The following is a 15,643-nucleotide window of genomic DNA, read 5'->3' as shown; positions in this document are numbered from 1 at the left end:
ATTTGGGTGAGTGCCACTGCCCTGTCTTCTAGATCACTGATCCTTTCTTCTGCTTCACCTAGTTTGCTGTTGAACCACTCTAGTGTATTTTTCACTTCAGTTATTGTATTCAGCTCTGTGACTTCTGGGCTTTCTTATATTTTCTATCTCTTTGGTGAAGTTCTCACTGTGTTCATCCATTCTTCTCTCAAGTTGTTGAGCACCTTAATTACATTACTCTTGATTGTTTATCAGGTAATTACTTACCTCCATTTCATTAAATTTTTTTTCTGAGGTTTTATCTTGCTTTTTCATTTGGATCTATTTCCCCATTTTTCTTGATTATCTACATTTGTTTCTACATATTAGGTAAAACACTACCTCTTCCAGTCCTGAAGGAGTAGACTTGTATAGGAGGTGAAACTTGTTGTTCAACATTGCTTTAGCTCTTGGTTGTCTCTTGAACCTTTGTTATTACCTAAGCAACCTGGTTTATTTTTGATAGGTCCCAGGTGTTGAAATGTGCCAAGACCTGTCAGTTTTCTGAAGGGAGGGATCTCAGTCATCACCTACTTTCAGGCTGATTAGAAGACAGATAGTCAGGCAGCAGCTTTAAAGTATTCAAATATACATAGTTCTGTGGGTCTATCATTGTAAATCCTGCTGACCTTCAGACCAGGTGACTGGGAGGTGTCCCTTGGGTGACAGTTGCAAAACTTGGGGCTTCAGATGAGTGTGTAGTGCATTTTCTGTGAGGCATCACTACACTATAGAAAGGCCCAAAGAATCCAGAAAGATGGACCTGCATGCCTACATTCTGTGAGAGCCCCTTTGCAGCCTCTAGGTATGTGGCAAACTTGAAGTTTGCCCTTCAGACTTGTGTCTGAGAAAATAAGCATCTTTCAGAGGAAGACTGGGAGTGTTTCAGTCTTCTATCTCTATAGTACCCTCGGGATGTTAACCCGATGTTCACTGTCTCTGTTACAGTCCCATGGGTCCCAGGAATGCAGCCCCTCTGGCTGTCAGAGCCAGTTGACTGAGGAGTATCTCCTGTGTAGACTTCATGTGTCCAACATTTTTTACAAGACAGCAGGAAAGCACAGAGGTGGGACATACTTGCTTGAGATATCATGATAGAGAAAGAGCGCAAAAATGGCATCCACCAGTGCCTCTGTCTCTGGAGAGAGTCCTATTGGCCTCTGCCCCTCTGGCATATGCTTTAAGATTAGCAAACTTCACATATAGTCTATGCACTTTTCAAATTGCTACTTTTATGCTTGCCCCGGGATAAGTTAGTCTGCATACAAGCTCTTTAAGAGAAGTACTCTAGTCCCTACAGCCCTTTGGGTTTCCTGGATGTGAGCTTTTATTGGTTTTCAAACCCAGATATTCTGGGGGCTTGTCTCTCCATTGCAGTTCTCAGGGGTTGGGGTGCCTGATGTGAGGCATGAACCCCTCATTCCTTGGGGAGAAGTTACAGATTTGTGAAATCATTCCCGATTATGGATTGCCATGTTGCAGGTGGGGTTTTGATAAAAATGCATCTCACCTCTCCCATTCAACTAGATGTGGCTCTTCTACCATTTGTTGTAAAGGAGCTGTTAGCTAGTTTTCAGATCTTATTCGGAAGGAATTATTTCCTTCCGAATAGGTAGCAATAGATTCAGTGTGTCTATGGGAGGTGAGTTCAGGATCTTCAAATGTCACCATCTTGGATGCCCTCTCTCAAGCTGCCTTTAAACACTGACTAAAATTAAATATTTTGTCTACATGCTATTTTTATATGATCTGTATGGAAATAAACACAGCAGCTCTGGGTAACAACTGCATCGTTAAGTCACAGTCTTTGATCTATACTAAATATTTAATAAAACCAGTCTTCAAATGTCAAAGAAGAGGGGTGAGTTTTATTGTATATGACTTATATCTCAATAAAGCTGTTATTTTTTAAAATAATACCTTTAAAAAGTTTATAAAAGGTGAATAGTAGTTTGTTCTTTTTTTTTTTTTTTTTTTTTTTTTTTAAGATTTTATTTATTTATTTGACAGAGAGAGAGATCACAAGTAGGCAGAGAGGCAGGCAGAGAGAGAGGAGGAAGCAGGCTCCCTGCAGAGCAGAGAGCCTGATGCGGGGCTCGATCCCAGGACCCTGAGATCATGACCTGAGCCGAAGGCAGCGGCTTAATCCACTGAGCCACCCAGGCGCCCCTAGTAGTTTGTTCTTGCAAGTATCCCTTAGCTGTGAAATCTTAGGTGTCACTAAAGTCATCTATAAAAGTTAAAATATACTGGCAAAATGCTTAGAATGACATACAGTTACTACCAGAGTGCTTAGCATATACTAAGCTTCCTATATTTTAAAATAAAGGAATGGCTGAAAATTTGAGAAAGGAAATGCTTATGCAATACTCATAAGAATTATGATAAATTGAGATAAATTGTGAGTATATCAGTCATTGGATGTTTGGAGTCCATGACTGTCAACACTTGTCTCCTGATATTTTGGTAACATCAAGAACCTCTTTCTATTTCAGTAACTTCCTTGAGAGACTATCAAATGCCCTACAATGTGCTAGTTTCTGGGGAATATGGTTCCTGCCCTTACAGAGTTTCACTGTCAATTTGGAGATATATATAATCATTCATACATAGAATTAACTGAGACAGGTACTATAAACTATCTAAAGTGCTTTAAAACCTAGAGCACATTTATTTGAATATCTTCACAAAAGCAAGTCTAGTGTTTGGGGGTAAATTTGGTCTTAAAAGGGAGCAAAACAGATTGGGAGTCAAATCCAGTGAATATAATTGTCATCTCAAAGCATCCATATAAATTTGAAAAATTATAATATGTATCATGGGGAACATCTTTGAATTTTAAACTACATAAAATGTTTAGTGTTCTTAGAAATTCACAGGTCCTTTGTTCTACTGCCATGTTTCTTTCTCTTCCACCCTTACACAGATCTTCAGTGTAAGTTGGAAGTTGCTGCTAATTATTTCATCTTTTCCCAAATGTTTCTCCCTCCCTAACATCTAGGACTCTTGGCCAATCTCCATTCTTTTTCTCCTGTATCTCTCATTTTCCTAAATACTACACTGACACTGAGGTCTCTGCCTGCCCAAAGTTGCTGTTTCTAGAGTTCTATCCCAGGCATTCCTTTACCCTTCATTAAAAGGCTACTATGGGTCTCTTCTGATTCCATACAAATGTTAGGATTATTTGCTCCAGCTCTTTGAAAAATACCGGTGGAATTTTGATTGGAATGGCATTAAAAGTATAGATTGCTCTAGGAAGTATAGACATTTTAACGTTTATTCTTCCGATCCAAAAGCATGGAATGGTCTTCCATCTTTTTGTGTCTTCTTCAATTTCTTTCATGAGTGTTCTGTAGTTCCTCGAGTACAGATCCTTTACCTCTTTGGTTAGGTTTATTCCCAGGTATCTTAATGGTTCTTGGTGCTATAGTAAATGGAATTGATTCTCTAATTTCCCTTTCTGTATTTTCATTGTTAGTGTATAAGAAAGCCACTTATTTCTGTACATTGACTTTGTATCCTGCCATGTTACTGAATTGCTGTATGAATTCTAGTAGTTTGGGGGCGGAGTCCTTTGGGTTTTCCATATAAAGAATCATGTCTTCGGTGAAGAGAGAGAGTTTGACTTCTTCATTGCCAATTTGGATACATTTTATTTCTCTTTGTTGTCTGATTGCTGTTGCTAGGGCTTCTAATACTATGTTGAACAAGAGTGGTGAGAGTGGGCATCCTTGTCGTGTTCCTGATCTCAATGGGAAGGCTGCAAGCTTTTTCCCATTGAGGATGATATTTGCTGTGGGTCTTTCATAGATAGATTTTATGAAGTTCAGGAATGTTCCCTCTATCCCTATACTTTGAAGCATTTTAATCAGGAACGGATGCTGGATTTTGTCAAATGCTTTTTCTGCATCAATTGAGAGGACCATGTGGTTCTTCTCTCTTCTCTTATTGATTTGTTCTATCACATTGATTGATTTACGAATGTTGAACCATCATTGTAACCCAGGGATGAATCCCACCTGGTCATGGTGGATAATCTTTTTAATGTGCTGCTGGATCCTGTTTGCTAGGATCTTGTTGAGAATCTTAGCATCCATATTCATCAGTGATATTCAACATGTGTTGGAGAGGATGTGGGGAAAGGGGAACCCTCTTACACTGTTGGTGGGAATGCAAGTTGGTGCAGCCACTTTGGAGAACAGTGTGGAGATTCCTGAAGAAATTAAAAATAGAGCTTCCCTATGACCCTGCAATTGCACTACTGGGTATTTACCCCAAAGACACAGATGTAGTGAAAAGAAGGGCCATCTGTACCCCAATGTTTATTGCAGCAATGGCCACAGTCGCCAAACTGTGGAAAGAACCAAGATGCCCTTCAACGGACGAATGGATAAGGAAGATGTGGTCCATATACACGATGGAGTATTATGCCTCCATCAGAAAGGATGAATACCCAACTTTTGTAGCAACATGGACGGGACTGGAAGAGATTATGCTGAGTGAAATAAGTCAAGCAGAGAGAGTCAAGTATCATATGGTTTCACTTATTTGTGGAGCATAACAAATAACATGGAGGACATTGGGAGATGGAGAGGAGAAGGGAGTTGAGGGAAATTGGAAGGGGAGGTGAACCATGAGAGACTATGGACTCTGAAAAAGAACCTGAGGGTATTGAAGGGGCGAGGGGTGGGAGGTTGGGGGAACCAGGTGGTGGGTACTAGGGAGGGCACGTATTGCATGGAGCACTGGGTGTTGTGCAAAAACAATAAATACTGTTACGCTGAAAAAAAAATTAATTAATTAAAAAAAAAAAGGCTACTATGGGCTGGGGCACCTGGGTGGCTCAGTGGGTTAAAGCCTCTGCCTTTGGCTTGGGTCATGATCCCAGGGTCCTAGGATCAAGCCCCGCATCAGGCTCTCTGCTTATTCCCCCAACCCTCTCTCCACCTGCCTCTCTGCCTGCTTGTGATCTCTGTCTGTCAAATAAATAAATAAATTTTTTTTAAAAAGCCTACTATGGGCAATTTTATTTCTTACTATGCCATGCCCTAACTCCTACATGTGTATGTCTGGAAAATCCGTATTTCTAGCCCTGATTTTTTTCCCCCTGTGCTTCATATCCATATTTCCAGTTGTCCAGACATACGAAGCATGGAAAGGAAGATAATTTCCTCTAGGTGATGTCATCTAATGATGAGGCTAATGGCAATTTTGGAATTCCTCTTTAGGAAACTCCTGCATAGTATAGCAGTGTAAAGTATTCATAAGTAATTTACTGATATTTGTTTCAAAAATGAGGTTACCCATAGAGATTATTTACTGCATTTTCTAAGTGTGCCTCTAAATTCTTTTGGCTCTTTCCAGAGACAATGCTGTGCTGCTTTTTTTGAATGTGTGTGTGTGTGTGTGTGTGTGTGTGTGTGTGTGTACACATGTATACATTTTGATAAACATATCAAAAGCATATGACACAAGCTCAGAAATCATTTCAAGAGAGTATAATTTTAAATAGGCTGTGTCAGGATTAGAGGTATCAACTTGCATAACCTCCCAAGAGTTGATGAGAATAATGTTTATTTTCATAGATAAGCTAAGGTATGTTTGCAAAAATAAGTTAGATTGCATTGGAGATTTATTTAGTTTATTTGTGAGAGAGAGTGAGCAAGCAAGGACATGCAGCGGGTGGGGCAGAGGGAGAAGGAGACAAGCAGACTCCCTGCTGAGTGCGGAGCCTAAGGTGGGGCTCAGTTCCAGGACCTGAGATCATGACCCGAGTTGAAATCAAGAGTTGGAGGCTTAACCAACTGAGCCGCCCAGGCAACCTGCTAAGTGTTACTTTCTGAAAATCTTCCATTGTGCAGTGAATGAAATGCCATAATGTGAACATACACTCTGCAAGGCAGATGGCATGTTAAAGACCCTGGCTTTTAGGGACGCAGGGTCAAAGAACTAATACTTTCTGTTTACCTGAGTGCCAGGTACTATTGGATGCATTCTTTTTTTCTTTTCTTATTGGTAAAAGAATACTCTATGTTTCAGAAGTACAATGGAGTTTCACATTCCTGAAGTTGTGAATATTACTGTTTATGATTCTCTTCTCATTTTTTCATAACAAAATCATGAATAATTTTCTTCCACATTTAGGCATAGCTCAATTCTCCAGAAAAATTATGAATTGTTTGAGGAATATTTCAAATGCAGACATGGAGTAAAGTACCATGAGAGGTGCACTTACAAATTTAAATACTTGTTTTGTGGGACAACTAAAATGGTATTGAGAGAGCTGGAGAGTATAAAATTATTAATAAATAAAATAGAACATTATTTAGAATTTTGAGCAAACTTGTGTTTCTAGGACTAAAAATGTTTTATCAAATTGATGTGAACTCTCCAAGCTCTTTCTTGGACTATAATATTCAAGAAATTAAAAGGTTGATATAAGAAAAAAAAAGAGAGACTTCTTTGCATATCACTTTTAAACCTCAGGGAAAAATTATTTTTGTTTAGCTAAAATGGACTCACTGAAGGTTATTTACATTCATGTTCCTAAAAGCTAATGGATGAGAATTTTTGATGGAAGTACATTTTGGATTAGGTTTGGCCTGCTGAGGATTGTTAAATTACAACATACACAAACAAAAAACTGAGTTCAGTGAGCAAGAAATACAAAAAAGTATAAACAAAACTATTGGTAGGTGAGTCCCATTGTTTTTCTCCCAAAGTAGTGACAGATTTCCAAAAAAAAGGAATATCTAAAATTATCTGGAACTTGCTCTAACAAACAATGCTAGAGAAAACGTCTTTCTAGTATAAAGTATATACTCCACTTAATGAAGGTTTAGCTCTACAGTCAACAAAAATTGTTACTACAGCGTTTGAGATGTACATATCACGTGTCACTTAACAGATTTCTAAATTTCAAAGTTGGCAACAGAATTAGAAGCCAATCTCTCTTTGGAAGGGAAAGAATCAAATATTTCCTTGTAGAAGAGCTACCGATTATTTGTCTAAGTTAAAGGACAAGGTTAAAATGTTAGACAAATATTAATTCCAGTTTTCTATATGCAGTGCACAGGTGCAACTTGAACAGCATATTATATGGTATAATCATTAAATTCATTCAACCAGACCTTAGAGAGTTAAAAACATATATTCTGAGGAACAGGATTCCTCGGTCCAAAGGATGAGAATGAAACAGTGCAGAATATTTGTGTATCAAGGTGATTCCAGTTTCCAACTGGGAAAACAGGACTGTTAACACCCACATCCCCTGACAACTGTCCAATTATGTATATCACACTTGGCCTACTGTTTGCAGTAGAAGTAATCAATAAAGGATGTGGTTGAGTGAACATAGATTTTGGTTGAACCAATGCATGAAAACTTAATCATTTACTCAGAGAGAAGAAATCAAATAGAGCAGAGATGAAACAGCCACTAAGGGGATTGTTGATTGTGCCACCAAGTTTGTGGGCCACAGATGAAAGTAATAAGGCAAATGGAATCAGTGACAGGAGAAAATGTAAAAAGCTACTCTTAATTTCATGAATTAATAGAAACGTTTTGATGTATTTTTGGGGTGTCATTTTTAGGAAATTTCGCATCAAAGCCCGGATATTCCATTTTAAAGAATATATGAAAATTACTAGGGCATGTCATTTCTCTCAAGCAAAAAGAAATTAATTTTCAGCTATAACAGAAAGGTAATTTTCACACTTGAAACTTTGTACTGATTGATTGAAAGATCTCCACTGTGGAAAGTTTTCTGGGGAATAATTTAACCTGAGTTTGCAAGAAAATTTACAATGAGTATGGAATAAACCCAGAGATAGGCTAGTTGTGACCAGTGTGTCTTGACCAATTCTCATTTTTGTGATTTTCCCTCTAGATTCTTTTCAAAAGTCATCCTAATTATTCACAGAGTCTCAGCATTTCAGTAAAATGAGTTATTTCAGTAAATGAGGCCAAAAAAAAAAAAAGCCATAAAGAAAACTAAGGAATTTTTTGCTCTCTGTATTTACTCAAATTGTCTATCTACGTTAATATAAAATAATAATATAAAATAATATAATATAAAATAAATATAAAAAAATAATATAAAATAATATAAAATAAAAATAAAATAATAGTAATATTTACTTGGTAATTTCTCAACTCACCCTCTTTTTGTTTTATGGACCATAATTCTGGCTTTTATAGCTGTGTCATAGGCAATTTTTATCATTTTAGACTATCAACCCCCTCTTTTTTCACTAGTCAAGTGGGGCGGGGAAAGATATTGTAATGCTTATTTTCCGTTACGCTCCTTAACCCCTTGTGCAATTAATATTATTCAGAACAATGGCAAAAATAACAAACACTGTTCACTATTAAAAGCTTCATCAATAACTCTAATGGCATGGCTGGGTCCAGCATTACCAAATGGACAACTCTGTATTACCAAGTCCTTAGTCTTGAGGGAATATGGTGTGTTTTTCAATTGAAGGCGTAGTATAAATTCTTATAACCATTTTAGAAGCTTCTAGCCTTAGAGATTATTCACCTTTCATGCATGCTCAGCTGATAGCCTTAGACACACACTTATGCTAGACATGGCTATCCTCTTCCATTTCCTTTAAAGAGATAAAATATATTTATAGAGATAGGGCTACCATTAGTGAAACTTGTCCAATTGCACAGGTTAGGAAAAAGAGATTTAGAGAAGATGTAAAGCTTCATGTGCGGCTTGATTTATTTCTCTGCTGCCTCTCCCATAATTTCTTCTGTTTTGGTTGTGCTTCATTTCTTGACTGTTGCTGCTAATCTGAGGGCGGTTTAGGACTTTGAAAGGGGTGTGTGTGTCTGTATGCATGTCTCAAAGAACACACTGTGTGTGTGTGTGTATGCATGTATCAAAGAACACCAAGCCCTTAAAGATAAAATTTTTTTAAATGACCACAAAATTTGTATCAAGGCATTTTTAGTAATCAGTGGACTTGATTGAGTCTTCTTAGATAACTAGGGTGTGTTGTCGATCTGAAGAGAGCATTTGTTTTTGAAACATCTGTCTCTTGAGTTATTTTACACAAATGGTACAAGAGTATGCTGCAGCTTACAGTCCCCTGGATGCTACCCCATAACAGCAGCCATGCTACAAAATGGTGGATTTGCACGGAAAGTTGCAGTGTCTCTGGGATACTTCTTCCCCGTGGCCCCAGAAGAAGCATCTCCTGTACACTCTTGTGTATTACATAACATTATAAAACTAAGAACCCAGGTCTACCATACAAATCATTGATGGCTTCATTGGTACTTAGTAGATGGGAATTCTTATAAGTGCAATTTGTTTCATTGGGTATAAAAGTGAGTTGGGGGGGGTCAATCTTCCTGCCTATTTATTACATGTTTGCCCCAAGGCAGGTTACTAGACTGCTGGAATAGAATTGTTCCCATTTCTGCCAAAAACTCCTCCTGCTTTATGATGTATCAAGTATAGCTGTATCCTTTTCCACACCTAAGCCCCAAATAACACTTCAGCAGCCAAATGAAAACATTAAATTGCCTGTCTGTTATCGTTGCCAAGATATAGCAGATAATTGTTCCACTCTCTCCTTAGCTTTTATCACATAAGCCAGGAATCCCGATCCTTGAGTGGAGATTAAAATATTCCAAGAGACTTGTCTTTAATAGGTGAAAATTATTTTAAGATAATCTCATGCATCCAGAAGTTTAAGAAATAAAAACTGTCAGTAACCAAAGCGGTGTTCCAACACTCATCACACAGTAAGGGCTCGAGATCTATTTATAAAAGAAAATATTTTCCTCTGGACTTCTCTCTTTAGTCATCCTGGAACACATGTCATTTTGTAAAAATTATTTTTTACAAAAAAATTATTTTGTAAACATGTTAAGGGATACATTTATTTAACTGTACAGGTCTGCTACTACAAAGCAAGGCAAATACTCCAACCATTTTCTACTGATTCTGAGCCATGTTAACAACAGAGTCAAGTAATTTAAAAATCAAAAGGAACTGCACCAAAGGGCACAGAGATGGGGTGTTCCAAATAGACATTAAACTGAAAACTTATAAATCTCTCCTTTGTGTTCAAACATCTGCTTCTTTCCAGTTGTTACATGGAAAATAAAAGTTTAAGGGATAGCTGGGTTGATTTTCCAGAGACCTGTTACCGATCTCTACTTGGAAGAACCACAACACTCATAGGTCGCTTGCTTTACCCATGACTGACCCTGCCTTCCTGGAGTAAATACCCTTACTTTCCTTATAGATGTATCTGTGTCCCTAACCACTTCCAGCGATGACAGCATTGTCTTTAATTGGTATTTTGTAGGGACCTTTCATTTCGTTGGCATGGGTATTTTAATATTTATTTATGTATTAATGATTATTATATTGGTAGTGGTAATTATATGATGATGATGTACTTTCAGTTCACTAGGCATTTAATATTTTAAATGCCCTTTAAATAACAATTTTATTTATTTATTTATTTTTTTACTATTTTATCTTTTAAAACATTCCTTTTTAGTGTTTACAAGTTGAAGTACAGGAATTAGAACTTGACACACTCTTTATCTGTTCTTTTTCTTCTTCTTCTTATCACTACTAAGTACTACTATTACAGGTTCACAACCATTATTAAAAAACCATATCTTCAGTATAAGATAACATACAAAAACCAAGGCCTTAATTTTGATAACTTTTCTTATTCTACCTTGAATTAAATAACGTTCAACATAATGCAATAATTAATTGGAACAAACAATGATCACAATACGACGAGTAAAGGGTAAATATGTTTTTCATGGAAAAATTTGTTGTTCAGCTATATTTTTATTAAATTTTGTTTTAAATGAAATAGAGGGACTACCGTTCTCGCATTCAGTTGTTTATCCAGATACATACACTCGAAGGAAGGATGTCTTCATGAAAGAAGCAAGACTGAAGCATAAATGAAAACTTTCCTCCAAGAAGAGATCCGGAAAGGTTACGGTGAGCTACAGTTACTGAAGCGTACTATATATCTCTGTGCTCTCTGCTTTTTTAACCTATGAGATGTGACCTGATTTTTCCCTTTCATTCAAGATTCTCACTAAACTCACAGAAAACCAAAAATAAAACAGTACAAAGGGGGCACAGACAAAGGAGAGTTTAGGTGCATATTTTAAAATGCCACATTGGTTTAAAATAACTTACGATGAAAGGGTCACTTAAGAAGGGCACTGCTTAAAATTTAAGCAGGCAGTAATGGAAAGCGACAGACCTCAAACAATTTAAGTCTTTCACAGCTGAGTGAATTCACAGTGACAGCAAGACAAGGATGTGCTAACTTACCTCTGCAGGACCTTGGCTATTGCTTCATAGGCTCTCCCCAGGCTGAGATTATCATCCAGGTCTGTGGAGATTTTACTGTAAGTGTTAAAGACCTATCAGGAAAAGAAATACGTATTAAATATACAGCACGGCCAGATACACTGATGTTTCATTTCATAACAGAAAAGCTGAAAATTAATAGTTGTTTTTAATGTCTCCATAAAATTTTTTTTATTAAAAATTCATGTTGGTTTGGTTTATTTTTATCTATAGCATAACTTGTTCCACAGCAATGTCTTTAAGACATGACACTGAGGTCTTACTTTTGTAAAAAATAATTCTTTTCTTGCACAATCCCAAATCTTCCAATTTATAGAACTTAGGTGTGAATAAATAATTGAATGGTTTACAACATTATTTTAAAATATGGTACTATTATCTAAGGTAATAGAAGGCAGATTATAATATTCTACTTGGATAGCTTACATATCACTTTTCTTTCTATAAATAGCTGTTTTGAAAAGCGTGAATTTAGGTGCTAGGCAATTTCTAAATCTATCATTTTATTAGAAGCATATCTCACAGTTTGTGCGTGTATTCGGTATACACTAAAAATATTTCTTAAAAATGTACTTCATTACCAACAATCTCTTCAATAATCAAAAGATTATGGCTGCCACCACCAAACATATGATCTTAATTTAATTTAGCACGGACACCATCTTTATGGTATAATTTCCCTTTTTATTCTTTTTCTCTTTCAGTGGCCAGAAGGAGGAAAACATGTAAAAGAAAATTCCTATTCTTTCTTCTTCCTTCATTGTTACTTGACCCAACCTATTACACACATGAGGACACAGGAAATCTCCAAAGACCTCTATGGAAATCCTTTTTGCACATTTTCTAAGACAGAATTAGTGAAAGTCATTTGACAGCATTTGGAGAGAGAGAGTCAGGGTGAGGGAGGACATGAATATGTGCTGTGTGCTACTGCCTGAATTAGGCAGCTTTGAAAATTTAAGTTGCTGATATTTGATATTTGACTTTACTTTCTTAAGGTTAACGTTTGGAAATAATGTCAATGAGGCCATCATGATACCTTAATTTTTTTTTTCTTTAAAGATTTTATTTATTTATTTGACACAGAGAGAGATCACAAGTAGGCAGAGAGAGAGGCAGGCAGAGAGAGAGGGGGAAGCAGGCTCCCTGCTGAGCAGAGAGCCCGATGGGGCTTGATCCCAGGACCCTGAGATCATGACTTGAGCCGAAGGCAGAGGCTTAACCCACTGAGCCACTCAGGTGCCCATGTACCCCATAAATTGTGTGTGTGTGTGGTTTATAAGTGCTTGTTGGAACGCTGGTATCAAAACTTACTGATACATACTGACCCAGGGTTTTAATTCCTGTTAAACCCGTAAAGTTCAAAATTTTGATTCTTATTTTTTTTTAAAGATTTAATTTATTTATTTGACAGAGAGAGAGATCACAAGTAGGCAGAGAGGCAGGCAGAGAGAGAGGAGGAAGCAGTCTCCCTGCAGAGCAGAGAGCCCGATGCGGGGCTCGATCCCAGGACCCTGAGATCATGACCTGAGCCGAAGGCAGCGGCTTAATCCACTGAGCCACCCAGGCGCCCCTTGATTCTTATTTTTAAGCCTCTTAATATGCCTTGTATAAAACTGAGAATACTTTTCACTTTGTTTTGCATAACTGACAACACCTACATTAAATCTGATATAACTTGACATAGACCTTTCAGAGTGAAGGGACAGAATTCATGAATTTTGTGAATTTATGAGACCTTCTTGAATCCAAATATCAAAATATTTAGAAAGAGATCATCTAGTGTCTTTTTTGATTCACACATCTTTATATGACATTCTAGAACTTTAAGATTGAATATTATTATGTTTCCTGCCAAAAACAATTTGTTTATTCAGCAAATATTGTACTGTGTACCAGGTGCTATGTTAGACCCTAAGAAATCTTAAATAGAAGGGAACATGCTTGCAGCCCTGAGGGCATTTACAGTCTTGTGGTACAGAGGTTTGGGTTGATGCATTCTGTGAATTAGTGATGACCAAAGGCAGGATTCCCCAGGGCTTATACCATCTTTATCCTGCATACTCTCCCATGTCCCTGGTCACTTGAAGCAGTACAGGAAGTATCTGCAGGCAGCCATTATCTTAGGGGTATGACTCTTCACCCTGTGGATAGGAGGGTAGGTATCCAAGAAATTACAGGTAAATACTTCAGGGCTGATAACTCCTATCCCACACAAGTGTGTGAAGGAGGGGGGGCAAAAATGAACTCAGTCTGGGCTTTTGGTTTTGGCCTCAGACTTGACTCCACAGAAGCCTCCTTCTGGGAGCCAGACATGGTCTACTGGAATGAACACTAACCTCAGAATAAGAAGATTTGGATTCAAGTCCTAGTTATTTCATACATTTGGTCCAGGAAAGTTCTTGGAGACTTCCTCAGAAATGAAAAAGAAAACCTGCTTCTGAGAGTTGTCGTGAGGCCACCAGAAGATGATATAGAGCGCTACGTAAGCTACGTAAGCCACAGGACAAGATTGTTTGGGAGTCTGTGAACCAGTCATTAGTGAACAGCTCCTCGTAGGGGCTTCCCTCCTCAAAGGAAAGGCAACACATCTTAATTTGCGGCTTGAGAGAGTTCATAGGTCAGCTCACACATTTTACCTAAAGATAGGAACTATATAGGCAGTAGAAAGAATTTAGTTCATTATTGGCCCAGTAGAGAAAAAATGAATGACATGAAATCCAAACTGAAGACCTACAAAGTGCCACAGGAGAAGCCCATCTCAATGAGAGAGGACCTCTGCTCCTCAGGAGTGTGAGCTTGAGTGGGAGAGAGTAAACACACGCACACAGGGGAATCACAAGGAGAACACAAGGCAAAATTCAGCAGATTGGGGAATCCTGTAGTCTGATCTAAGGGGAGTAGAAAGGACATTGTTAAAATACAAGGGGAAAGGGTGCCTGGGTGGCTCACTGGGTTAAAACCTCTGCCTTCAGCTCAGGTCATGGTCCCAGGGTCCTGGGATCGAGCCCCACATCGGGCTCTCTGCTCAGCAGGGAGCCTGCTTTGTCCTCTCTCTCTGCCTGCCTCTCTGCCTACCTGTGATCTCTGTCTGTCAAATAAATAAATAAAATCTTTAAAAAAAATACAGGGGGAAAACTCATAAAAGTGGAAAAACAACTTGATATTACTAATTGGGGAAAAAATAAAGATGTTTTATATTGCTCTTATGGTAAGCTATCTTACCTGCTTTTTAATTAAAGTAGGCAGGGTATAATTTACAAATGAATGAACAGTAATCAATTTGAATGATCAGACAAATAGTGGAGTTCTTTTTTATAAAGATTACTTCAAGTGAGAAAATACAGTGTACAGATCTGAGGGATCCACTGTACTCGACCGAATAGCCCCAGACAAGCATATGTTATAAAAACAAATCCAGGGCCTGGAATGTTAAATTCTATCATCATAAATCAAAGATAAGAGGAGAGAATAAAGACTCTCAGGTGCGAACTATTTGATGAATTAGAAATTCATTATGTAACGAACTTCATCAACCTTTGTCAAAAGACAAAAGACAACACCAATTCAGCACAGTACTAGGTCAATTTCAATGAACACCAACCTGTGCATGATGACAAGGTTATCACAGTTGGAAAAATCAGTTCATATTCCTAATAAAAATCGAGTACTACATGGCTACTCAATTTTCTCCAATAATTTCAGTGAATAATGGAGATGAAGCTTTGAAAACTGAAGTTTTAAAGGCAATGGTCTTTATCTTCCCATAAAACTGATTACGTGAAGAGACATTTTCAAATAAAATCCAAGTTCTTAAAATGATATAATTTCTTCTGGTCACCTAAAAACAAAACTAGTAGAATACTTAGCATAAAAAATGAGAATGTGCAAAAGAATAATGCTGGCACTATGTGACAAATTCTTTGAAGAACTGTTTGCTGTAAAATAAAATTTTAAGGATCATTAATTTCTTTTGCTGCAGTACCCTTCACAGGAGCATTGGATTTAAGTCAAGATTGTCACCTGTCAACAAAGTGATGGAGGTGGTTTGGAGAAAAAGAGAGGGAGGCGGAGACAGAGAGATAGAGAGAGAGAGAGAGAGAGTAGCCTTGTCCTTCCAGAAGATTATAAGAATAAATTCTGTGCATGAGCTTTGGCACCTTTCAGGGCAGATACATAAGAAGTCATTATTAGGTCTATTAATTTCAAACATCCAATTGTTTTCTATCCACACATGTTGAGGACTTCCAG

The 15,643-nt window shown here is 37.6% G+C and overlaps 1 protein-coding gene across 1 annotated transcript in view; it reads right to left on the bottom strand.

The window, feature by feature from the left end:
- The window catches only part of TTC29 (tetratricopeptide repeat domain 29), a 257,036-nt gene that overhangs the window by 112,962 nt on the left and 128,431 nt on the right, over nt 1-15,643 (bottom strand). Inside the window, exon 9 of the mRNA XM_045987535.1 lies at nt 11,354-11,445. Within this exon, the coding sequence (XP_045843491.1) occupies nt 11,354-11,445 (92 nt within the window). The remainder of the gene's footprint in view (nt 1-11,353; nt 11,446-15,643) is intronic.

Source organism: Meles meles, chromosome 2 (assembly GCF_922984935.1).
Source record: "Meles meles chromosome 2, mMelMel3.1 paternal haplotype, whole genome shotgun sequence".
In the NCBI taxonomy this organism is placed as follows: Eukaryota; Metazoa; Chordata; class Mammalia; order Carnivora; family Mustelidae; genus Meles; species Meles meles.
The sequence above is the reverse complement of the archived record's forward strand: the minus strand, read 5'-3'. Positions and strand labels throughout refer to the sequence as shown.